At 39.7% G+C, this 21,632-nt stretch overlaps 1 protein-coding gene across 3 annotated transcripts in view; it reads left to right on the top strand.

Moving 5' to 3' along the window:
* LOC135089529 (uncharacterized) overlaps positions 1 to 14,099 on the top strand; it is a 46,237-nt gene extending 32,138 nt beyond the window's left edge. For 2 of the 3 annotated variants that reach the window (XM_063985174.1, XM_063985175.1), the window contains one exon: positions 3,200 to 5,883. In XM_063985174.1, the coding sequence (XP_063841244.1) occupies positions 3,200 to 3,518 (319 nt within the window). In that variant the 3' untranslated portion in view covers positions 3,519 to 5,883. Of the gene's footprint in view, positions 1 to 3,199; positions 5,884 to 10,582; positions 10,778 to 10,899 lie in introns of those variants that run through there. The other variant, XM_063985176.1, reaches the window with a different exon arrangement.
* The last annotated feature ends 7,533 nt before the right edge of the window (positions 14,100 to 21,632 follow it).

Raw genomic sequence — 21,632 nt, 5'->3', positions numbered from 1 at the left:
ATCTTTGGCCGTGTCTACTGAACCAGCTACTCCCCCGGTGTCTAGTTTTGTTAAAGAAAAAAACATCACCTGCTTCAGGAAAGCAGTCTAATCCAACAACTGCTCTAAACTAGCCTCCTACCCAAATAAAACAAAATAATAACGTAAATGACCAGGATGGGAAGAGGAACGTTGTTAATGACACGGTAATTGGGAATCACACAATTCCAGACCATATGGCTGTACAGTGACACACATCCCTGTGTCAGTTCCAAATGCCACTGTTGGGTGTGACATCTCTCTTGAAGACTCTAGTCAAGTAAAACGACTAGTTGTTGAGTCAACATGAACACAATTCATGAGGGACATAGGACTTTTGCTCTTGTGGCAAACACCGCCGGAGATCCAGTCAAACTTAAACAAGGAGTTAAGCAATAGCTTATGACAAAGCATTTGTGTCTAAACCTTTGGATATACCCCCTGGTTTCACGTCCTCCTTATACGGAACAAAAACCGACAAGGTGACTGCGACACAAAAACTTGAATTGTTTGTCATTATGGCAGACTATCGTGCGCTAAGGGTGTCACTGTCGGAGTTTCTGAAGAAGTATAGAGACATCATTGTCTTACCTGGAGAAATTCTGGGTGTTACTGATAAAATAGAACACCACATAAAACTAAAACCAGGTACCCAGCGTGTGTATATCCCAACCTACCGCCTACCCTATAAGCAAAGGGAAGTAGTTAACAAAGCGGTTGAGGAAATGTTGGAAGAACGTATATTATAACATTCCAGGTCCTCCTGGAACTCGCCTTTGTTTCTTGTTCCCAAAAAGGATGGAAACTTCGGACCTGTAATTAACTTCAGGCGTGTAAATGAAGTAAATGAGGATGATAGGTATCTTCTTCCAGTCCTAATTGACCCACTAATGTCTCTAATGCGAGGGAATAATATTTTTAGTAGCTTTGATTTACTTAGCGGATACTGGCAGGTGCCAATTGCGCCCATGTTCAGGGAGGTTTCAGTACCCCCAGCTGCCATTTTGAGTGGTTACCTATGCCATTTGGACTAAAACCAGCCCCTATCACATTCCAAACAATAGTAAATGCCCTTTTTTTTTCCGATATGCTAGGCAGAAATGTCCATGCATATCTAGATGATGTGATAATTTGTAACAAAGGCCCGGAATCTCACTTTGAATGCTTAGAAGCAGTACTCTTAAAGCTCAAAGAAGCTGGTCTCAAAGTAAAAATCTCAAAATGTGAATTCTTTCAGGAGACAATTACTTTTTAGGCTGCTGTGTTGACACCTTGCAGGACAAAACCCATGCAATAAATAAATTTCCACTGGGTTGTGTGGTCTATAGGTCTTTCATTAAAAAACTTTGCAACCATAGTCTTACCTTTAATAAAACTCCTGAAAGGAAATACCCTTCCACTGGAATGAAGCTGAAAATACGAGCTTCTCCAGGTTAAAAGAAGCTTTCACCAGTGCCCCATTATTGGCCTTCCCAGATTATGAGGTTCCCTTCATCCTATGCACGGAATCCTCTGCCAAAGGGCTTGGGGCATGGTGCAGTTTCAATGCAACCAGACACTTATGGTAAAAATCACTCTATTTCATTTGCGAGTCGAACTTTAAGTGATCCTAAACTAAACTATTCTGTAACTCATCAGGAGGCACTGTTCTCTGGGCTCTCAACAAATTCAGTGATGTGATCCTAGGCCATCCCATAACCGTTTATACTACGCACCTGTCACTAACCTCTTCAAAAATAGAAATCTCAGTGGTAAACTGCACGTTGGTATTAACAATACAGGAGTTCAGCCCAACATTCTAATACTTACCCGGCCAAGCAAATTTAGTTGGCGATGTCCTTTCTAGGAATGTACCTGTTGGAGCTGTGACGGAAGCATCACCAGAACATGAACATGGACCTGATCTTTAATTCAAAATTTCACTGTGCATGATTTACCCAGTGCTCAAAGTCAACATGATGTTTGGACTAAAGTCATATATGCTCTGGACTCAGGCGATGACACTAACTTACCAAAATTGCCCATTTTTTTTTTTTTTTTTTCTTGTCCAAGGTTGGACAAGTCATATGTACCAAGAGTACTGGAACTAACTCATGATACGGTTATAGCTGGTCATCCAGGAAAAGAGCGTACTCTTCTGTGGACCGTAGGAATTATTTTTGACTGACCATGCGCTAGGACATAGACGCATATGTAGCTAGGTGTATAAATGCGTCTAGCACCATAACCAGCACCTATCTTGGAATATCCTCCGCCTGAACGACCTTGGGACGTAATTGCTGTAGACCTACTTCAACTTCCCGCTAGCCATCAGAGCTCTAAGTACCTCTTAGTGGCCGTAGATCACTTTTCTAGGTACGTTGCTCTGGCTCTACTAGAAAACAAAGCTGCCGATGAGATAGCGCACGCTTTCATAGCAAACCTATGTTATCTATTCACAACTCCTAGAACGTTGGTGAGTGACAATGGAGCGGAATTTCCTAACGCAATCCTTATTGAAATTTGCAAGCAGTTCAGTATAAAACACACCTTTACAACAGCCTATCATCCCTCAAGTCTTGTAGAGCGCGCAAACAGGAAAGTCTTACAGATCCTGCGCCCGACTGTTAGTAGCTTATATGAGTCATGGGAAGATTGATTACCTCATGTTGCCGCAAGCATCAATGATAGTCCATATGAATCAACAGGACAGTTCCCTCATTTCATAATTTTTTGAGTGGAGAAGAGGCTTCGTTATGACCTATCAGGTAGTCCGCAAAACCTCGTCTATAACTTTGATGACTATGCCAAAAAGCAGCTACGGGTTTTCTGTGACATACACCAAAAAATGCTGTCTCGACTACATGCGTCAAAAGCTGACATGAACTTGCAGCAACACAGGCGTTCTTCACCTGTCAAAACAAATGTTGGTGACTGTAATGGTACGCGAGAGAAATTCGAAATTATCTCCTAAATTTGTGGGACCACGCCTGGTAGTTAAACAAATAAATTAAAAGAAATTAGAGCTATCTGATCCTTCATTGAATACTCTAGAAGTAGTACACAATGATCGTCTGAAAAAAGACCAGTGACAAGCCAGACTGAGCAATGCCACTCATCTTGACACTGACAGCTCAAACTCACAAACTAATACTTTTCATTTTCGTTCTCGAAAATAACAAGTTTCTTTCCTCTGTTGTAGACATGCATGTCTACATATCTCTCTTCATCCCGGGCTTTATTCTGGCTCAGGACCCTGCTCATCTCAAGCCCGGAGCTCTCACCGCCCATTTGGGAAGAGTCTCCTTGGCAGAAGATGTCATTTGGGTCAGATACCTCTATACTTCTCTCTCAAAACTTCCGAGCAGACTGACAGAGGTCACAGAGCAACTGAATGCAGCTCCAGAGGATCTACAAGCAGCCCCGACACTCATCCCAGTTCTATTGGATCTTATGCACTCGAGGCTGATATAGCTGTATGTCAGCATCACTCTTGCCTTGGAAAGCTACTATGGATTTGATGCTTCTAATTGCACGAAGCGAGGATTCATTTATGGTATTGGGCATTTATCTCACATGTTATCTGGAACTGCAATGAACGAAGATGTAGAGGAATTAAGGGAGAAATATGATCAATTGATATCCATAGCTTCAATAAACATTAAAGCAATTGGTCTAAACTGCATGAATATTGCCAGACTAGAATTGCTTGAGCAGGATCTTGCTTTATTTTCTAATGCCATGAGGTCCTCCTTGAGCAATGTTTTAAAACAGGTTACTAGCATGCAGGATATCTTAACAATGAATCAAGTTTTGTTTATTCCAGAGAATACAGTTAACTCTCTTCTACTTTTTTTGTTATTCAAAATTTAGTCGATGCAGCACAAGGTAGGGTGGCTCTCTCTCTTTTCCTGGGGAAAGATCTTCTCCACACCTTATACAACAGAATTTTAATGTAGCACCTTGTTTGACTCGGAGTATTCAACATTACTATCCCTTACTGGAATCTGGGCTGAGATCTGACGCGGTAGTTATACATGTTCTTTTCCGGTCGCGGGATACTTTTGAAGTTCATCAGATTGAACTGTTCCCTTTTGACATAAGTGGAACTGTAATGATGTTAAACTTGCCGCCATTAGTGGTTCTGATTGCAAAGGAATGTTCATTGTATGCTGTTGGTCATTTGTCTGATTTACAGGTCGAACTAAGTATCGTCGTCCGTATCATTGTCCAGCTTATCTATTCACTTTCTTACCTATTGCCGACGGAATTTGTAAAGTAGTGCTGACCCAGACCAATGCTTCTTAGGCCTTGTCTTTATGCCCTTACACTCAGTTGGCACTTCTTCGGTTTTCACTACTTTTACTTTGCACAAGCTGTATCAGTAGTTTATTCTAATCATACCGAATGTAGGGAAATCTCAGAGCATCTTGCGGTTCTCATAGCGTATTACTTATGGTCCACCCAACTGTCGACTTATCCATCAAAACTTCATTACGGTTTCACTGCATACCTCCCCACTTTCATTATCCCTATGGAGACTCTCAGAAACCTCAACTTTTCCAGCATCAAATATGTCACTAATATTCTCTCTGAGTTCAAATTTTCTAATAACTCCGGCTTAATCACCCCTGTTTGAGATTCCTTACCAGTGTACCTGAGTCCTCCAATACATTATCATTGCTCCTGTTTTTTTCCTGACCATTATTATTGTGGTTCCTCTTATTTATTTATTTTTTTTTTCTGTAAGGAAAGCCTTGACCTTCTATAATCATCTCGACGGGATCGTTAGGGTTGACACTGTGAACACACAACATGGTTAGGTAAATGTCTAGGCCATCGCGAGGGCGCGATGTGATAGGTGACCGAGCTCTGTTAGGCGCACTGATTAGGTAAAGGTATATCTATATATTCTGATTGATACTGTATTTTTGTGCATCTTATGTACGTATCGTCTCGTCTCATACAGTTTTGATACCCGTCCTGTTGGACTAGATACGCGTCTCTTTGAGTTGCCATACAGTGAACATATGTATGGAATCTCTCACTTTGACAGGTACTAAAACTAAAAATAAAACCACTTTAATAAAGATACATCTGATCACTAACACACCTTACTAACCATAAAAATTAAGTGTGTAAGTGACTTCCGTGTCACTACCTGCAACACCACCACCACGCCTCACGGTCCCTACTGGGAGCGGCACCTCAGATCTCTTACGGGTGGCGTAGCGTTGACCAGTGTGAGCCGTGACTTTGTGTGATTGGTAACTTTCGTGGTAACTAAACTGGTGAAAGACTTCCCAGCAGTGTTTGAACACTTAATGACTCGCCTTTCTTCCTCCTGTGTATATAAATTGTATAAACTAATAATTTAATAGACTTAAGTAAGTCACAATACCTGGAGTGTACTTATCCACAAACTAAATCCTAATATAAATTATTGACCGCTGCAGCTCCTTAAGTTTCTACCTCTGGTACTAATTGCCTACCAGATTACCTGTCGAGTTCTCTTATCATCACCCATCACTCCTCTTGTCATCACCCCGCCAGTTAGTCAACGACCCTGCCTTCTTCTGGTGCCTCAAAAGGTATATGCTATCTGTGTCGGTGAAATCAACGACTAGTGCAGGTAACATGCCTTCTCATTTCCCGGAATTGCAACGTGTGCCGGGAACCAACAAAACCTGACATGGTAACCTCTATGTAGTACCTCTATATGTAGTACGTATATTCCGCCTTTATTGAAAAAAAAAAAATTTATCTTTCCCCCACTTTGAAAGCCTTTCCAGGAGCAAATTCGCAACTTTGAGAGTCCTTTTGGGAGTTAGGAGCAACTTGGAAAGTCATCTTGACTTTGAGAGTAACTTTTAGCTTTCAAAGTGTTTATTAATATGGACCCTGGTCCACTGTCACATAGTAATTAAAAAATCTAAATATGTATATCATTTTTTCAATTCATAACTGATATGTTGTAATTCTGATCCACCACAGGTGTCGACACAGACAGGTTTACAAATAAAGAAATGATATTAAAGCCAAAATGTCCGTCGCCAAATAGACTAGCGCTAAATCAGCTGACGTCAAAAAGGCCGTTACAAAACAGTCGCGCCCAAACGGCCGTGCCAAAATGTACCAAACCCTGGATCCACCCTTGCCATATCCCATGCTACAGCTCGGGTAAGTGGCTCCGCATTAAGGTGACTGGCCCTCTGCCACAGAAAGTGTCCATCGCTCAGCTCCCTCTTCGACGTTGCCCGGCATGTCAGAGAGCGGGACACTCCATCAATACCTGCTGGACCTATTCGCGCTGCTCACCCGGTAGTGGTCTCCACCCTTACCAGGGCACAGAAAAGACCTGCGACAAAACCCTTCCATTGTTTCTAGTGTGGTGGACCCCATAGTCCCAGGTCCCAGGTCACCATACTGCCCCTTGAACCGTGTTACCCAGGAGACTTACACCAAGCTAGCTGGTAAACGGATGCCCCTTCCTAAAATAAATAGTCAGCTACATCAGCTCCATCCTTCAGCAATCTCACTCTTCTGTACCATTACCAGCAGTTCCAACACCAACTCATGTCCACCCCAACGTCTCCTACTTCACAGCAGGCACGAACAATGGGGTCATTGTGCTACAAGACTGTCTAGAAGACAGCGTCCCCTAAACTGAAGCACCAGCTATGCTTCCATCCTCGCCACTATCAGAGAACCCCTCCCAAACCCCCCATTATCCATCACGCAAGCCAGCTGCTCCCACACTTCACACAGGAAGACGTGCCCATTCACCCTCCTCTACGCAAGTCACCCACTTTACCGTAGTGGCAAGATGAATTCTTGACACTAACTATTGGATATGGTTATCATTTGCTGGAGCAGACTGGTTAGTAGATTAGCTGTTTTGGTCATGTAGTTACGTATGGATATAAAAAAAAATAGGGGAAGCTGCAAGAAGCCATCAGACATACACATTACAGTACCTATACAAAACATACCCACCTTTTTCCATCTATCATCCCCATCCATATTTTTTTTCTTATCTTCTTTTTAAAGCCAATTCTTTTTAAAGTCCAATCCGTTTATCTACTACTCTTATTTTGGGAACCAGTTCCTTTGTACTAGTCAAATCTGGTTTTAGTACTGTGTGTAGGTAACCAAAAAAACACTTTGGTAATGCTGCTGCGTTATGTTAATAAAATAAACTGTACAAAATAATAAATAATGAAGCTACCAAGTGCCATATGTCCGCAACCGAGGAAAGGCACCAGTAAGGCTGGGCGGACACTGACTGGGGATGATGTAGGGGTGGTTGTTGGCTGGAGACTGGCTTCAGGTCCCAGGGGAAAGGCTAATGGAATATGGGCAGCAGGCGTAGCGTCCCTTCACACTGCTCGGCCACCCATCTCGCTGCGTCCTCGCAGCGAACAAACCATATGGGGTGATACAAGCACATTAAAACACATAATCCACATAATAAATACGCTCTTATCTGTGTAAGACACGTGATGTATCCACTATCGCCAATCGCAAGGCTCACAGAACAAAGACGTCAGAAAAGTGAATATGCACTTTGCGAATCACAAAACTCACATAGCAAAGATGTCAGAAAAGAGTGCACAGTGGCCAAATACAAAATTCATACTAGCTGTGGCAGCACAGCGAATCACAGGTCAAGAAAAACTAGAACAACACTAGAGGCCGTAAAACAAAAGAGCAAGGCCAAATAAATTGCATAATAAAAATAAACTGCAAAAATCATAACACTGCACAAATAACACACATGACGGTGATAATAACTTCAAATGTGGTGGATAATCGGCCCGCGTTGGATGCAGAGACGGCGACAAGAAGACACCATAGTTTGCAGCAGAAGACTGATGGCAGTGGAATCCAAGGTCTTGGAACGACGGAATCAGCAGCAAAGTAGTCGAGTTGCGTCGGTGACGGCTTAAAAAGTCCAGACTTGAAACAGGAACGGTGTCGGTGATGGCTTGAAGTCGTATAGGCACAGGCTGGCTGGGCAGGCTCAGCATAAAAAGCTTGAAGGAGGTCCGGAAAGCAGCTTGAATAAGGCACTGCAAACGAGTACTAGCATTGCAGTTTGCGTCGTTGACGGCTTAATAAAAATGCGTCGGTGACAGCTTAGCAGGTTAACCGGAGGCGATGAAGGTAGGTGGAGTAGCTGGCGATGAGCAGGCAGAGCACGTGAGCCAGGAGGACTTCTACCGTCGACTCCATCCCACCACTGTCACCATTTTTATGTATACTAGGAATATCGGGTTCTAGCTGGCACCAGATCCCAAGGGAAAGGCGAATGGAATGTGGGTGGCCGGCGAAGCGTCACATCACACCTTTCTATCTATTTTTCAAATGTAACTTTTTCAAGTGTGAACGCATTATTCGTTATTCAGCTCTCTAATGACTCACTCCTAACAAACTGATATTGAGTCCAATTCACATATCTACCAGTCTATTTGGGAACCAGTTCCTTTCTATCTATTTTTCAAATGTAACTTTTCAAGCTAGAACGCATTATTTGTTGTTCTATCCTGATTACTGATCCTGAGAATTTTGCTTTTGTCAGGTCCCCTCTTGACCTACGCCTCTCTAAGGAATGTAAATTTAAAACCTTTAGTCTCCTTTTATAATGAATACTCGTCATCCTCAGTATGCTTTTAGTCATTCTCCTTTGTACTGTATTGTAATAGGCATATATCTTTCCTGTAATATGGGGACCAAAACTTTACAGCATAAGCTAGATGAGATCTGATCAGCGCCAAATATACCCTCAATATTACTCTGGGATTTATACCTTTAACACTCCTAAAAATTCATTGTAGTAACTAACCTGCTTTATCTTTAGCCTATGTGCATTGTTTTCTCAGAGGAATATCAGAGCTATAACTATATATATATATATATATATATATATATATATATATATATATATATATATATATATATATATATATATATATATATATTTTTTTTTTTTTTTTTTTTTTTTTTTCTCTCTAAATTTACCAGAACTTCGTTCTTTATTGTGTACAAACTGTGTGGGTTTCTTCTACCTACACTAAGTACGTTACATTTGTTAATATTAAACTGCATTTGCCATCTGTCTGTCCATTCGTTCATCCTATCCAAGTCTGTCTACATATCTTCATGACATCCGTAAATTTACGAGCATTGCTACTAATCCCACTATTTTGATAATTTACATATATTAGAAATAATAAAGGCCCTAAAACTGATCTCAGTGGCACCCCACTAATTTCTTGACCCCCAATCAGATTTAGCGCCATTACTCATGACTGTCTTCAGTTGCCTAACCTTATCCAACCCAATACCTCATCTATTCCATGTCCCTTAACCTATCTCAAGAGAATTTGATGGGATACCTTGTCAAACGCCTAACTAAAGTCCAGGTAGAGGATGTCATAACTATCCCCCATTATCTGCCACCTCATAAACATTACTATGAAAACACTTCGTGATATTAATTATGTTGGGGCTGATTTATTAAATTATGCTTGTCTAAATGCCTGATATTAGTTATGCTGGGGCTGATTTATTCAATTATGCTTGTGTAAATGCTTCCTATGTTAATCTGTGTTCCTCTATGTTACTGTATCCATTATTTGCCTATTACTGAAGTTAAGTTGACATGTCTATAGGTAATCATTAACGCTTTATCTCTTTCTTAAAGATGAGTTCTACATTCGCTTGCCTCCATATTACAGGTACCTCTTTTGAATCTAGTGATTTCCTAAAGATAGTCACTAGCGGTTCACTAATAACCTCTTTGCGTTTTTTATTACTCTGCACTGGGATATATATATATATATATATATATATATATATATATATATATATATATATATATATATATATATATATATATATATATATATATATATATATTTTTTTTTTTTTTTTTTTTTTTTTTTTTTTTTTTTTGGTGGGGGGGTCCTGGTGACTTTTTTTCAGCTTATGTACGTCCTGTTCCACTATCTCTTTAGTTAGGGAAATATCTACCAGTTTTTTCACACTCTTCTGCTCTTTCCGGACTATTATTATCACAATTAAAAACACTTCTATGTTCACTTTTTTCTTCCATCAAATTGAGGATATCTTATAGAAACTGGTCTTGTACTCATAGTTAAGAATCATTGAGTCATTGAATACAGGTGCCTCCTTTGTGTGATAACTGCAACATATATACACAATTAATAGTGAATCTACCAAACTACTAAGTGCAGAGAGTTTCATGAATTGAGAATTGAGTTTCAATTGAATTTCATTGAGAATTGAGTTTCATGAAACAGTTCACCTTTCTCAGGCTGATCAGTGTGGCAGAATGTTTTAAATGTATATTTCATATTCCATAATGATATCTAATAACAAGACTCTTTATGTTGTTTTTAATTCAACCTTGAAACAGTGATAAATATTTGCGTAAATAAAAAACAATGGGCAAGCCAACATGAATATATATTACTAGGCATTCATGAAAATAATAATAAGAAAAAAAATAAGAAATAAAGAAAGCAATAAAAAATAATTCAACCATTACCAAATCTTTCAGGTACGAGGCAATAATATTTCCGCGAGCTTCAGCGTCGTGCGGAGGATGGAGAAAGCTGCTGGAAAGTTTGGCTGAGAAAGGCGTCAGAGTGAATGGTAGTGTGTTCGTGACGGGTAACAATGAAACTGAAGAAATATGTGAAGATGATCAACTGAACATTCTCGCTACAGCCAGGCTTGGCTGTGAATTTGGAAGGTACATCATTGTGATTATTATATAATTAATTATACTTTGATATAACACTGACAATATTTAATTTACTTTATTTATCTATTTAATGTATTTATGTTTATTTACTTTTTTTTCTTTTTTTACAGAGCAGATGATCAAAACCTTTGGCTTTTTTGAAGGAGACTTACCTGTCAATGTGAATCTGTTCCTGAATTGACTTACCAGATGACTCTTCATTTAAAATATCAGTATAATGTCTTCATATTTTTGTACTAAAATTGCACATTACTAGATTTTCAAACTATGCAGTGTGTCCTGTAAGTGTCGTCGAGCGTAAACGCAATCATAAGTATGAGAAGTCAGGCGGAGCTAGACGCATCGCGATGTTCAGCCGCTTAGCGTGGGGTTTGATGGGAAGCGTTTTTTTGGAACGGGAGGGATTTCGGCGCGGAACACGGACACTTGAGGCGTTGTTTTAGAGGTTTGGATTGTGTGGCTTTGTTTGCATAGCATAGGGTTGCCATACGTCCGGATTTTCCCGGACATATCCGGAAATCAGATAACGAAATCTGCGTCCGGGAGGATTTTTGAAAATCCCTCAAATGTCCGGAATTTCATCTTCCATCATTACTAACTGTTAAAAAATCACATTTATTAAATTTCCTTGGGTTGAAATGATGGGAGAGAGAGAGAGAAAGGGGTTCACCGAGTGGCAGCTGCTTTGGTTTGGTTTCGGTCAAGACTCTGACGTGTATGGGTCCTGTATGAAGTCGGTGCTCGCAGCCTTCCCAACGCCGCCTCACTTGACGTCGCGCTCGCGCCCCAGTCTTTCACCAGCTCTGGTAGGGATCAGTTTGGATTACTGTTTGCGGCCTTGTGACCTCGTCATTACAACTATTACTTGTTCTTGTCAAGATGCCCAAACGAAAGTGTAAATTCACTGCAGAGATGCAGAACAAACTCCCGTGCTTCAAAAGAGGCAGGGATGAGTGGGAAGCCGAGTGTTTGGTGTGTAAACTAGGAACATTTGTCTCACTGGCACATAGAGGCATTAATGACTTACAGTCACATGTGAGCTCTGAGAAACATAAGAGAGCAGTGCAAGAAGAGGGTTCATCAATGAAGATGACACATTATTTTGTTAAACCAGGAAGTGAAACTGAAGATATTAATGCTGCAGAAGGTGCTTATGCATTTCACACTGTCAAACATCACGGTAGTTTCTTATCCATAGATTGTTCATCTGTTTTGCTGAAAAAAAAACTTTTCTTGATTCTGAAGTGGCAAAGTTTTCTAGTGCTCAAACAAAGACAGCAGCTATTATAAAAGCTGTGCTTGCACCTCATTCTGTTGATGTTGCCTTAAAAAGCCTAAAAGAAAATGAAGTAGTATACTGTGGAATTGCTACAGATGGTAGTAATCACGATGCATTAAAGCTGTTTCCTGTAATTATTCAGTACTTTGACTGGAAGAATGGTGGTTTGCAGTCAAAACTGATTGAGTTTAAGAACACCCCAAATGAGACTGCAGACACTATTGCCAAATATGCGAAAGAAACCCTAGATAAACATGGGCTTACTAAAAAAGTGTGTGGCATTTACAGGTGACAACTGCAATACAATGTTTGGAGGACTCAAGCGTAACGAAGAAGGGAATAATGTGTTTGCACATCTGAAGATGTTGGAAAAGTCATTGATTGGAGTAGGTTGCCCAGCACATATTCTGAATAACTGTGTTCATCATGGAGCAGAAAGAATGGAGATCGATATTGAAAATATTATCAATAAGATTTATCAGTATTTTCATATCTACACAGTTCGCTCTGAAAAACTAAAGGAGTATTTTGAATTTGCTGAGGTTGAGTACAGGAAACTTCTCTCTCATGGTAAGAGTCGTTGGCTGTCACTATTTCCTGGCATCACAAGGCTGATAGAGATGTTTCCTGCTCTTAAGTCCTTCTTTTCTTTCACAAGAGCAACCACCAACAGTAATAAAAAAATTCTTTGAAAATGAAATGAGTGAGATTTACCTCTGGCACATGCACTCTATAATGGCTGTATTTCACACACACATTCAAACAATTGAAAAGGAAAGTAACTCTGTTGTAGAAGTGCTGACAAATTTGGAGTCTGTGTGTAAAGTACTTGCAGAAAGAAAGAACCAGCATTTCATGTCTAAAAGTTAAAGGACTAATTGCTCAGAAGCGCACAGAAGGAAAAGAAGAAGAGTGTAACAGGTTCTGTGTTGAAGTAGTTAACCTGTACAACAGATGCTCGGAGTACTTAGCTAAGTGGATGAAACCACTGGAACAGTTCTCTTGTTTCAAGTGGATGGTCTTGAGTGAAATGCCAAACTGGACTGATGTGGAACCTTGTGTTGTATACTTGATAGACAAGGGAATAGAGCTTGATGATGTAAAGTGCTTTGACCAAGTCTGTAACTTGAGGCAGTTTGTAGAAAGGAACAAGATTGATGAAGACTTCAGTAAATTACCAGCACATAAAAAATGGACCAGATACTTTGAAGCATCAAAGAATATTGAATGCCACTCAGAACTGCTCAGAATTGCACATTTTTTTTTTTTTTTTTTTTTTGCTGTAACATCCCACAATGCTAATGTGGAGCGAGTCTTTTCGCTGATGCAAAGTCAGTGGACGAAGGAAAGGAACAAGCTGAGTGTTGATACAATGAAAGGTATTCTGACTGTACAGTACAAGTACCGAGAGACCTCTTGCGTTGACTTCTTCAACTTTTTAAAGTCCAACAAGGAACTACTTAAAAATATAAGATCTACAGAAAAATATGCATCGGCACATCAAGTAACACACGCAGTGGTTGAAGAAGAGTTAGAAGACAGCAACTAAGCTAAGTGGAAAAACGGAATTCAAGATTATCAGCCATATATATGCAAAGGTAAATAAGTTGAGTTTCTTTTAATTAATTTACATGTTTTCCAGTATCATATCAGGACCATAATCAAGTGTTAGTGAAGGTGTCCGGAATTTTGATAGTTCATATATGGCAACCCTAGCATAGCAGGTATGTGATAGTTAGTGTATTTCAGTGTGAAGATATTGTTGGTCAAAGTGTTGGATGTTAATGAAATGTAGGGGGCGGGAGAGAGGATGATTAGAGTGCACCATGGGTGTACTGCAGGAATTTCACGGTGATGCTTAAGGACCGTAGCCGCAGCCGTCTTCACCAGTGTGGTGATGCTTAAGGACCGTAGCCGCAGCCGTCTTCACCAGTGTGTGCCTGTCTACTGGAGGAGTGGTGTAGTGTGTGGCCAATATATATATATATATATATATATATATATATATATATATATATATATATATATATATATATATATATATATATATATATATATATATATATATATATATATATATTTATTTATATATATATATATATATATATATATATATATATATATATATATATATATATATATATATATATATATATATATATATATATATATATATATATATATATACCCAAGGTCAGCTCGGGAACGAACCCACCATGTCTCATGTCATTCCCTAGTCCTCCGAGGCTTCTCTCCACCCAACGCTGTTCCGACTCATATCTAAAACATTTGAGAAGTATATAACTATCAGTACACAGACCCAAGCAGTGAATATAAGCAGTCGGTCATAAAACATTTATGACACTTACCATACCTTTATTTACGCTTATCATTCGTGATATGTCACTACTAAACAGTCACATGTAATTTATTTCCTTCAGCATTTCTAAATCCTCTAAATGTTTTTTTTTTTTTTTTTTTTTTTTTTTAAGCTGCCAGAAATCATCAGGTTTACACGAGGCAGTTCCTATAAAAAACGTATACGTACCATATCCACTGTCTTCCCTATCCATAAATTTATCTAATCATCTTTGAAAGCTCTTTAAATGACTCGTATATGTAACTTCATCTATCTTGAACCTGTTATTATCACCGATTCCTTAAGATCACCCTTGTTATATCCCATGTACCACTCAAATACCTCTGTTAATTTTCTTTCTGATCTACATCTTTCTAGACAATATAAATTCAGAAATTTTAGGACCTGTTCACACGAGGCGTTTTCAACCACGCGGTAGCAAACGCGCGGTAGCCAAGGCAATGGTAGCCTATGGGATCGTTCACATGTAACTGCGACAGTACCGCCATACCCCTCGCAAAAGCTTGGTTGGCAGGCGGTTCGAGATCCATTGATGATTAAGACATCGTTCACAAAGAGCGGCAGCCGCCACAGTTGAAAAGCACCGCGCTACCTCATTGGATGCGACGCTACCAATCAGCAGAGAAAATGTGCGTTACCATTGCAACCCCCTGGGATACTCCACATTGAGACTGTTGTGAGATTGCACTACACTCATCCGATGCTTTGTTTTTTTTTTTTTTTGTTTTTTTTTACATGAAAATTATTTGAATAATAAAGATAAAAGACCTGTATGTGCATTGACTGGCACACGCACACAAAAACGCCTCGGTAGCCACAGCAGTTAGAAATGCCTGGTATGAAGGATTACAGCGTTTCAGGCGCGGATGAAAACACACCGTGTGAACAAGGCCTTAATCACCTTTTGTTAGGAACACATTTCATCCTTTGTATCTTTTTACTTAATTTTTTCTGTACTGACTTTAACAGACACATATGTTTCCTGTACTAGTAAGATGGGAACCAGTGATTGATTACTGGTAAATGCTAACTAAAAAGTTTAGGTCTAGTAGCGCCATAAAAGTCTTACGATGCCGCAAGTTATGGCCGAGGTAAGTATCACAGCCCCAGAAAAAGATGCTCTTATCACGGGCCTGCCAAAATTCAGTGAACTGCACATGCCCTGACGTCACAGAGTGCGTTGGCGAGGGTTCGAGGTCTATTGCGGCATTACGCAGTCTGTGTTAAGCCATGGCATGTTAAGTACCAACACAGAGTCAGTTGCTGGTTCAAGCCGCCCGCGATGTTCATTAAAAAAAAATAAATGATAATAATAATAACTGAGTAGTCAAGGAAGAAAATATACCAAAACAAGACAGTAAGAAAGCAATGAAAAAGAAAAAAAAAAGATCTTGATTTATCATGATGAAAAGCTATGAAAACATAGAAAGAATGAAGTTGAACTGGCTGTGAACTGTAAAAGTATATACTGATGTTATTATCATATTATTATCATTTATTATCATGTCTTTATTCAAAGTATGCCACAAGTATTTTATTATGAGAGTGTTATCATTAAATGTAACCCCTTGCCCTCTACCATTTTATTTAATCTCCTTTGTGAAGTGAGAATACTAACTGACAGCATATTCCCATGGCATATACTGCATACTAAACAAAGGAATGTAAGAAGTGAATATATAATGGAAGTTGTGCTTTATTTTTATTATTTATTTCACTTTATCTCTTATGCGCAGTGTATAAACCTCAAAGTCGTCGGTAAGAATTGGATTACTTACAATATTAGTGTGGTAATATACTGCAAGCATTATAACAATATTAAGAAAAATTAAAAAAAAAAAATATATATATATATATATATATATATATATATATATATATATATATATATATATATATATATATATATATATATATATATATATATATATATATATATATATATATACACACAAATGTGTAAAGTTTGCTTATCTATATAAGTCACACGAGAATTAATACAAATAATAACATAACAGAAAAAATATGTGGAACACACAAAAACTTCAGAGAAAATATCCCTCCTGCAAGACAATATATATATATATATATATATATATATATATATATATATATATATATATATATATATATATATATATATATATATATATATATATATATATATATATATATAGATTGCCCTGGAACAGCAAGTAAAAAAATCACATTACAAATATGAAATACGTCAAAAAAAAAAAATCATACAGCCCTACTACGGAGATTATAGGAGTGGGTAGGAGGAACAGATGTATGAGAGACAGGTGGAGACTGAGACGTTGGAGAATCAGAAGAGGAAGGGATGGGGACCCGAGCTTTCTTCAACCTGTCTACAATTTCTGAATAATTAGGAGCTGGTTTAAAGATTTTATTTATTTATTTATCCATTTATTTTTTATTTATTTATTTTTTTATTTATTTTTATACGTAGGAGGGACACTGGCCAAGGGCAACAAAAATAAAATAAAGAAAAGCCCACTGAGATGCCAGTCCCATAAAAGGGTCCAAAGCGGTAGTCAAAATTGAAGGATAAGTGTCTTGAAGCCTCCCTCTTGAAGGAATTCAAGTCATAGGAAAGTGGAAATACAGATGCAGGCAGGGAGTTCCAGAGTTTACCAGAGAAAGGGATAAATGATTGAGAATAATGGTTAACTCTTGCATTAGAGAGATGGACAAAATAGGAGGACCGCGGGGCAAGGGGAGGCATGCAGTTAGCAATATTAGTGAGAACAGTTAGCATGAAAATAGCGGTAGAAGACAGCTAGAGATGCAATATTGCGGAGATGAGAGAGAGGCTGAAGACAATTCAAGGAGAGGAATTGATGAGACGAAAAGCTTTTGATTCCACCCTGTCTAGAAGAGCGGTATAAGTGGAACCCTCCCAGACATGTGAAGCATACTCCATACATGAACGGATAAGGCCCTTGTACAGAGTTAGCAGCTTGGGGGGGAATGAGAAAAACTGGCTGAGACGTCTCAGAACGCCTAACTTCATAGAAGCTGATTTAGCTAGAGATGAGATGTGAAGTTTCCAGTTTAGATTATATGTAAAGGACAGACCGAGGATATTCATTTTAGAAGAGGGGGACAGTTGAAGAAGAGAGGATAGTTGTCTGGAAGGTTGTGTTGAGTTGACAGACGGAGGAAGTGAGTTTTTGAGGCATTGAACAATACCAAGTTTGTTCTGCCCCAATCAGAAATTTTAGAAAGATCAGAAGTCAGGCGTTCTGTGGCTTCCTTGCATGAAATGTTTACTTCCTGAAGTTCTGGACGTCTATGAAAAGACGTGGAAAAGTGCAGAGTGGTATCATCAGCGTAGGAGTGGATAGGACAAGAAGTTTGGTTTACAGGGTCATTGATGAATAATAAGAAGAGAGTTCGTGACAAGACAGAACCCTGAGGAACACCACTGTTAATAGATTTAAGAGGAGAACAGTGACCGTCTGCCACAGCAGCAATAGAACGGTCAGAAAGGAAACTTGAGATGAAGTTAGAGAGAGAAGGATAGAAGCCGTAGGAGGATAGTTTGGAAATCAAAGCTTTGTGTCAGACTCTATCAAAAGCTTTTGATATGTCCAAGGCAACAGCAGAAGTTTCACCAAAATCTCTAAAAGAGGATGACCAAGACTCAGTAAGGAAAGCCAGATCACCAGTAGATTGTCCTTGACGGAACCCATACTGGCGATCAGATAGAAGGTTGTGAAGTGATAGATATTTAAGAATCTTCCTGTTAACGGTAGATTCAAAAACTTTAGATAGGAAATTACAACCAGAAGAACGGTAGTTTGAGGGATTAGAACGGTCACCTTTTTTAGGAACAGGCTGATTGTAGGCAAACTTCCAGCAAGAAAGAAATTAGATGTTGACAGACAGAGCTGAAAGAGTTTAACTAGGCAAGGTGCAAACACGGAGGCACAGTTTCGGAGAACAATAGGAGGGACCCCATCAGGTCCATAAGCCTTCCGAGGGTTTAGGCCAGCGAGGGCATGGAAAACATCATTGTGAAGAATTTTAATAGGTACCATGAAGTAGTCTGATGGTGTAGGAGAGGGAAGGCCCTGAATCGTCCAAGGTAGAGTTTTTAGGAAAGGTTTGAGCAAAGAGTTCAGCATTAGATATAGATGTGATAACAGTGGTGCCATTTGGTTGAAATAAAGGAGGGAAAGAAAAAGAAGCGAAGTTATTGGAGATATTTTTGGCTAGATGGCAGAAGTCACGAGGAGAGTTAATCTTGAAAGATTTTGACACTTTCTGTTAATGAAGAAGTTTTTGGCAAGTTTGAGAACAGACTTGGCATGGTTCCGGGCAGAAGTATAAAGTGCATGAGATTCTGGTGATGGAAGGCTTAAGTATGTTTTGTGAGCCATCTCTCTATCATGCATACCACGAGAACAAGCTGTGTTAAACCAAGGTTTGGAAGGTTTAAGTCGAGAAAAAGAGCGACGAATGTACGCCTCCGTGCCAGACACTATTACCTCTGTTATGCGCTCGGCACACAAAGACGGGTCTCTGACACAGAAGCGGTAGTCATTCCAAGGAAAATCAACAAAATATCTTCTCAGGTCCCCTCAACTAGCAGAGGAAAAACGCCAGAGGCACATTCGCTTAAGGGGATCCTGAGGAGGGATTGGAACAATAAACAATAGGACAAGATACAGATATGAGATTGTGATCGGCAGAGCCCAACGGAGAAGAGAGGGTGACAGCATAAGCAGAAGCATTAGAGATCAGAAAAAGGTCAATAATGGTGTGCGTATCTCCAAGACGGTCAGGAATACGAGTATGGTGTTACACCAATTGCTCTAGGTCGTGGAGGATAGCAAAGTTGAAGGCTAGTTCACCAGGATGGTCAGTGAAGTCTCCAAGAATAGAGATCTCTGCAAAAGGGAAGAGAGTTAGAATGTTCTCCACTTTGGAAGTTAAGTAGTCAAAGAATTTCTTATAGTCAGAGGAGTTAGGTAAGATGTTTACAGCACTGATAAATTTATTTTGAGAGTGACTCTGTAGTCATAACCAGATAGTGGAAAACTCGGAAGATTCAAGAGCACGGCACGAGAGCAGGTTAAGTCGTTGCGCACATAAACGCAACATCTAGCTTTGGATTGAAAATGAGGATAGAGAAAGTAGGAGGGAACAGAAAAGAGGCTACTGTCAGTTGCCTCAGACATCTAAGTTTGAGTGAGGAAAGGATGAGGTTTAGAAGAGGAGAGGTGGTGTTCTACAGATTGAGAATTAGATCTTTGACCGCGAATGCTGCAGAAGTTAATGAAGAAAAAGTTGAGGGGGGGGTGTCAAGACACTTAGGGTCGTTGTCAGAAGGGCAGTCCGACCTGGGAATATTTGTGGTCCCCTCCCCAGATGGGGACTCCAAGGTTGGTGTAGGACTCGCCATGGTAATTTTGAAATTTTGAGTGAAAGGTGTGTGTGTTATTAGGTGCTTGTAGTTTGTGTGGAGGAAGAGAGTTGTCTTTAGAGGGCAGGCTGTGACTGCCCCCTTGTGTTGTGAGACAAAGGGAAACGTTCAGTGAGGTCACAGCTGGGTTTAATAAGTTTGCAGCCCCCCTCCCCTGATCCAGTGCTTTCGACCTCACTGGGAGTAATTATCGTTTCGACAGGTGCCTACTGCCTCCTCCTACCTTAAAGGTTTTCAGTAATAAGAAAAGGGCCTGAAAATTTAGGGTCTGTTTTTGACTGGCGCAGAGGTGAGGCTTTAAAGAAAGTTTCACCAACACCAAAGGACACAGGTGTGACTGTGATGCTAACTAGTCATCTCCACGCGTGAAGCTTGAAATCTTTCTCAGAGACGCATAAATAGTCTGAGATATGAGACTGTGCAAAGTCATCGGCAGAATACACTCGCCAAACAAAATATAGTGAGGATTCTTTCCCAGAGACAAATTTACAGAACCATTAATTGAAGCGGCTAAGTGTGGAGGTCAGTCCTCCCATGACTCATGAAGTTTACTTGCAGCATGCTGAAGGTTCTCCAAAATTTTTCTATTATTCCGTTCCACAAGACCATAAGAAGCTGTATAATGAGCTGTGATAAAGCATTGTGGGATTTTTTACTGTAGGCAAATGGTATGGAGCACCCCATTCTTAAACTCTGTCCCATTATCAGAAGGCAAAACTGGAGGTGTAGTAAATAGACAAAGGAGATAGGACACTAAACCATAGGCAGCAACTGGAGCAGATTTGTTAGGCAAAGGTGCAGGAATGGCAAAGTGACTGAAATGATCAACACAGACTAGAACATGGAAGATACTTGGTGACTGCGAGTTAAATGCATAAATTCCATTGCAACAGTGTCAAAAGGACCAAAAGGTGTAGGATATTCTAACAAAGAAACATTGTGTATGTGTTCTTTTTGGGTTATGCACAAGAAAGACACTGCGTTACATCATTCGTGATGTTAAGGCTCATTGTAGGCCAGTAATAACGCTTACTAGCCATAGTTAAAGATTTGTCACGTCTTGGATGACTGGACTGGGGAGCATCATGAATGAGCTGAAGCAATGAAGAACTAAAAAAATGGGGATGACAAGTTTCATCACTGTTTGCTCATGAACTGACATGGTACTACATAAAATACCACCAGCAAGGGAAAACTGAGACAAGGGAACATGCAACTTAGGAAAGACAGAATCAATAGCAACAGCAACCATTGATTTCGGTGATTACAGGAGCACTTGACGCTCCCAATAGGACTGCCTTTCTCTGCCTGAACTGCCTGAACTTGTTTTTTCTAAGCCTTTACCTTGCCATGGTATGCTTTTCCTCGTGTCCATGTTTACAAACACAGCTAATAAATTCCACGAATGTGATTGCACGTCACTGTAATGCCTGTATTTGATTGGCCGAGACGCAACGACGTCATCAGATGCCATGATATCTGTACCCCCCAACACAACGCTCCCTTTAAGCTAACGAGACGCTAAAGGGAGTTTTGAGCATCGACCTTAGAGATCACCCTTTAGGCGATCGTAGCGGAAGATCCCTTAGAGGCGCGCTAAGGGAGAGTTTTGAACATCCGGCCCCATTCCCAAACATATTGTGATCGCGATATCTCCAACGAAAACGCCCAACACGGTGGAAGAAATTCACCCTGTGTGACACTGCTTTTACAATGCTGTTGGTCAAATCAA

The sequence above is a fragment of the Scylla paramamosain genome, chromosome 33 (genome assembly GCF_035594125.1).
Source record: "Scylla paramamosain isolate STU-SP2022 chromosome 33, ASM3559412v1, whole genome shotgun sequence".
In the NCBI taxonomy this organism is placed as follows: domain Eukaryota; kingdom Metazoa; phylum Arthropoda; class Malacostraca; order Decapoda; family Portunidae; genus Scylla; species Scylla paramamosain.
The sequence above is the reverse complement of the archived record's forward strand: the minus strand, read 5'-3'. Positions and strand labels throughout refer to the sequence as shown.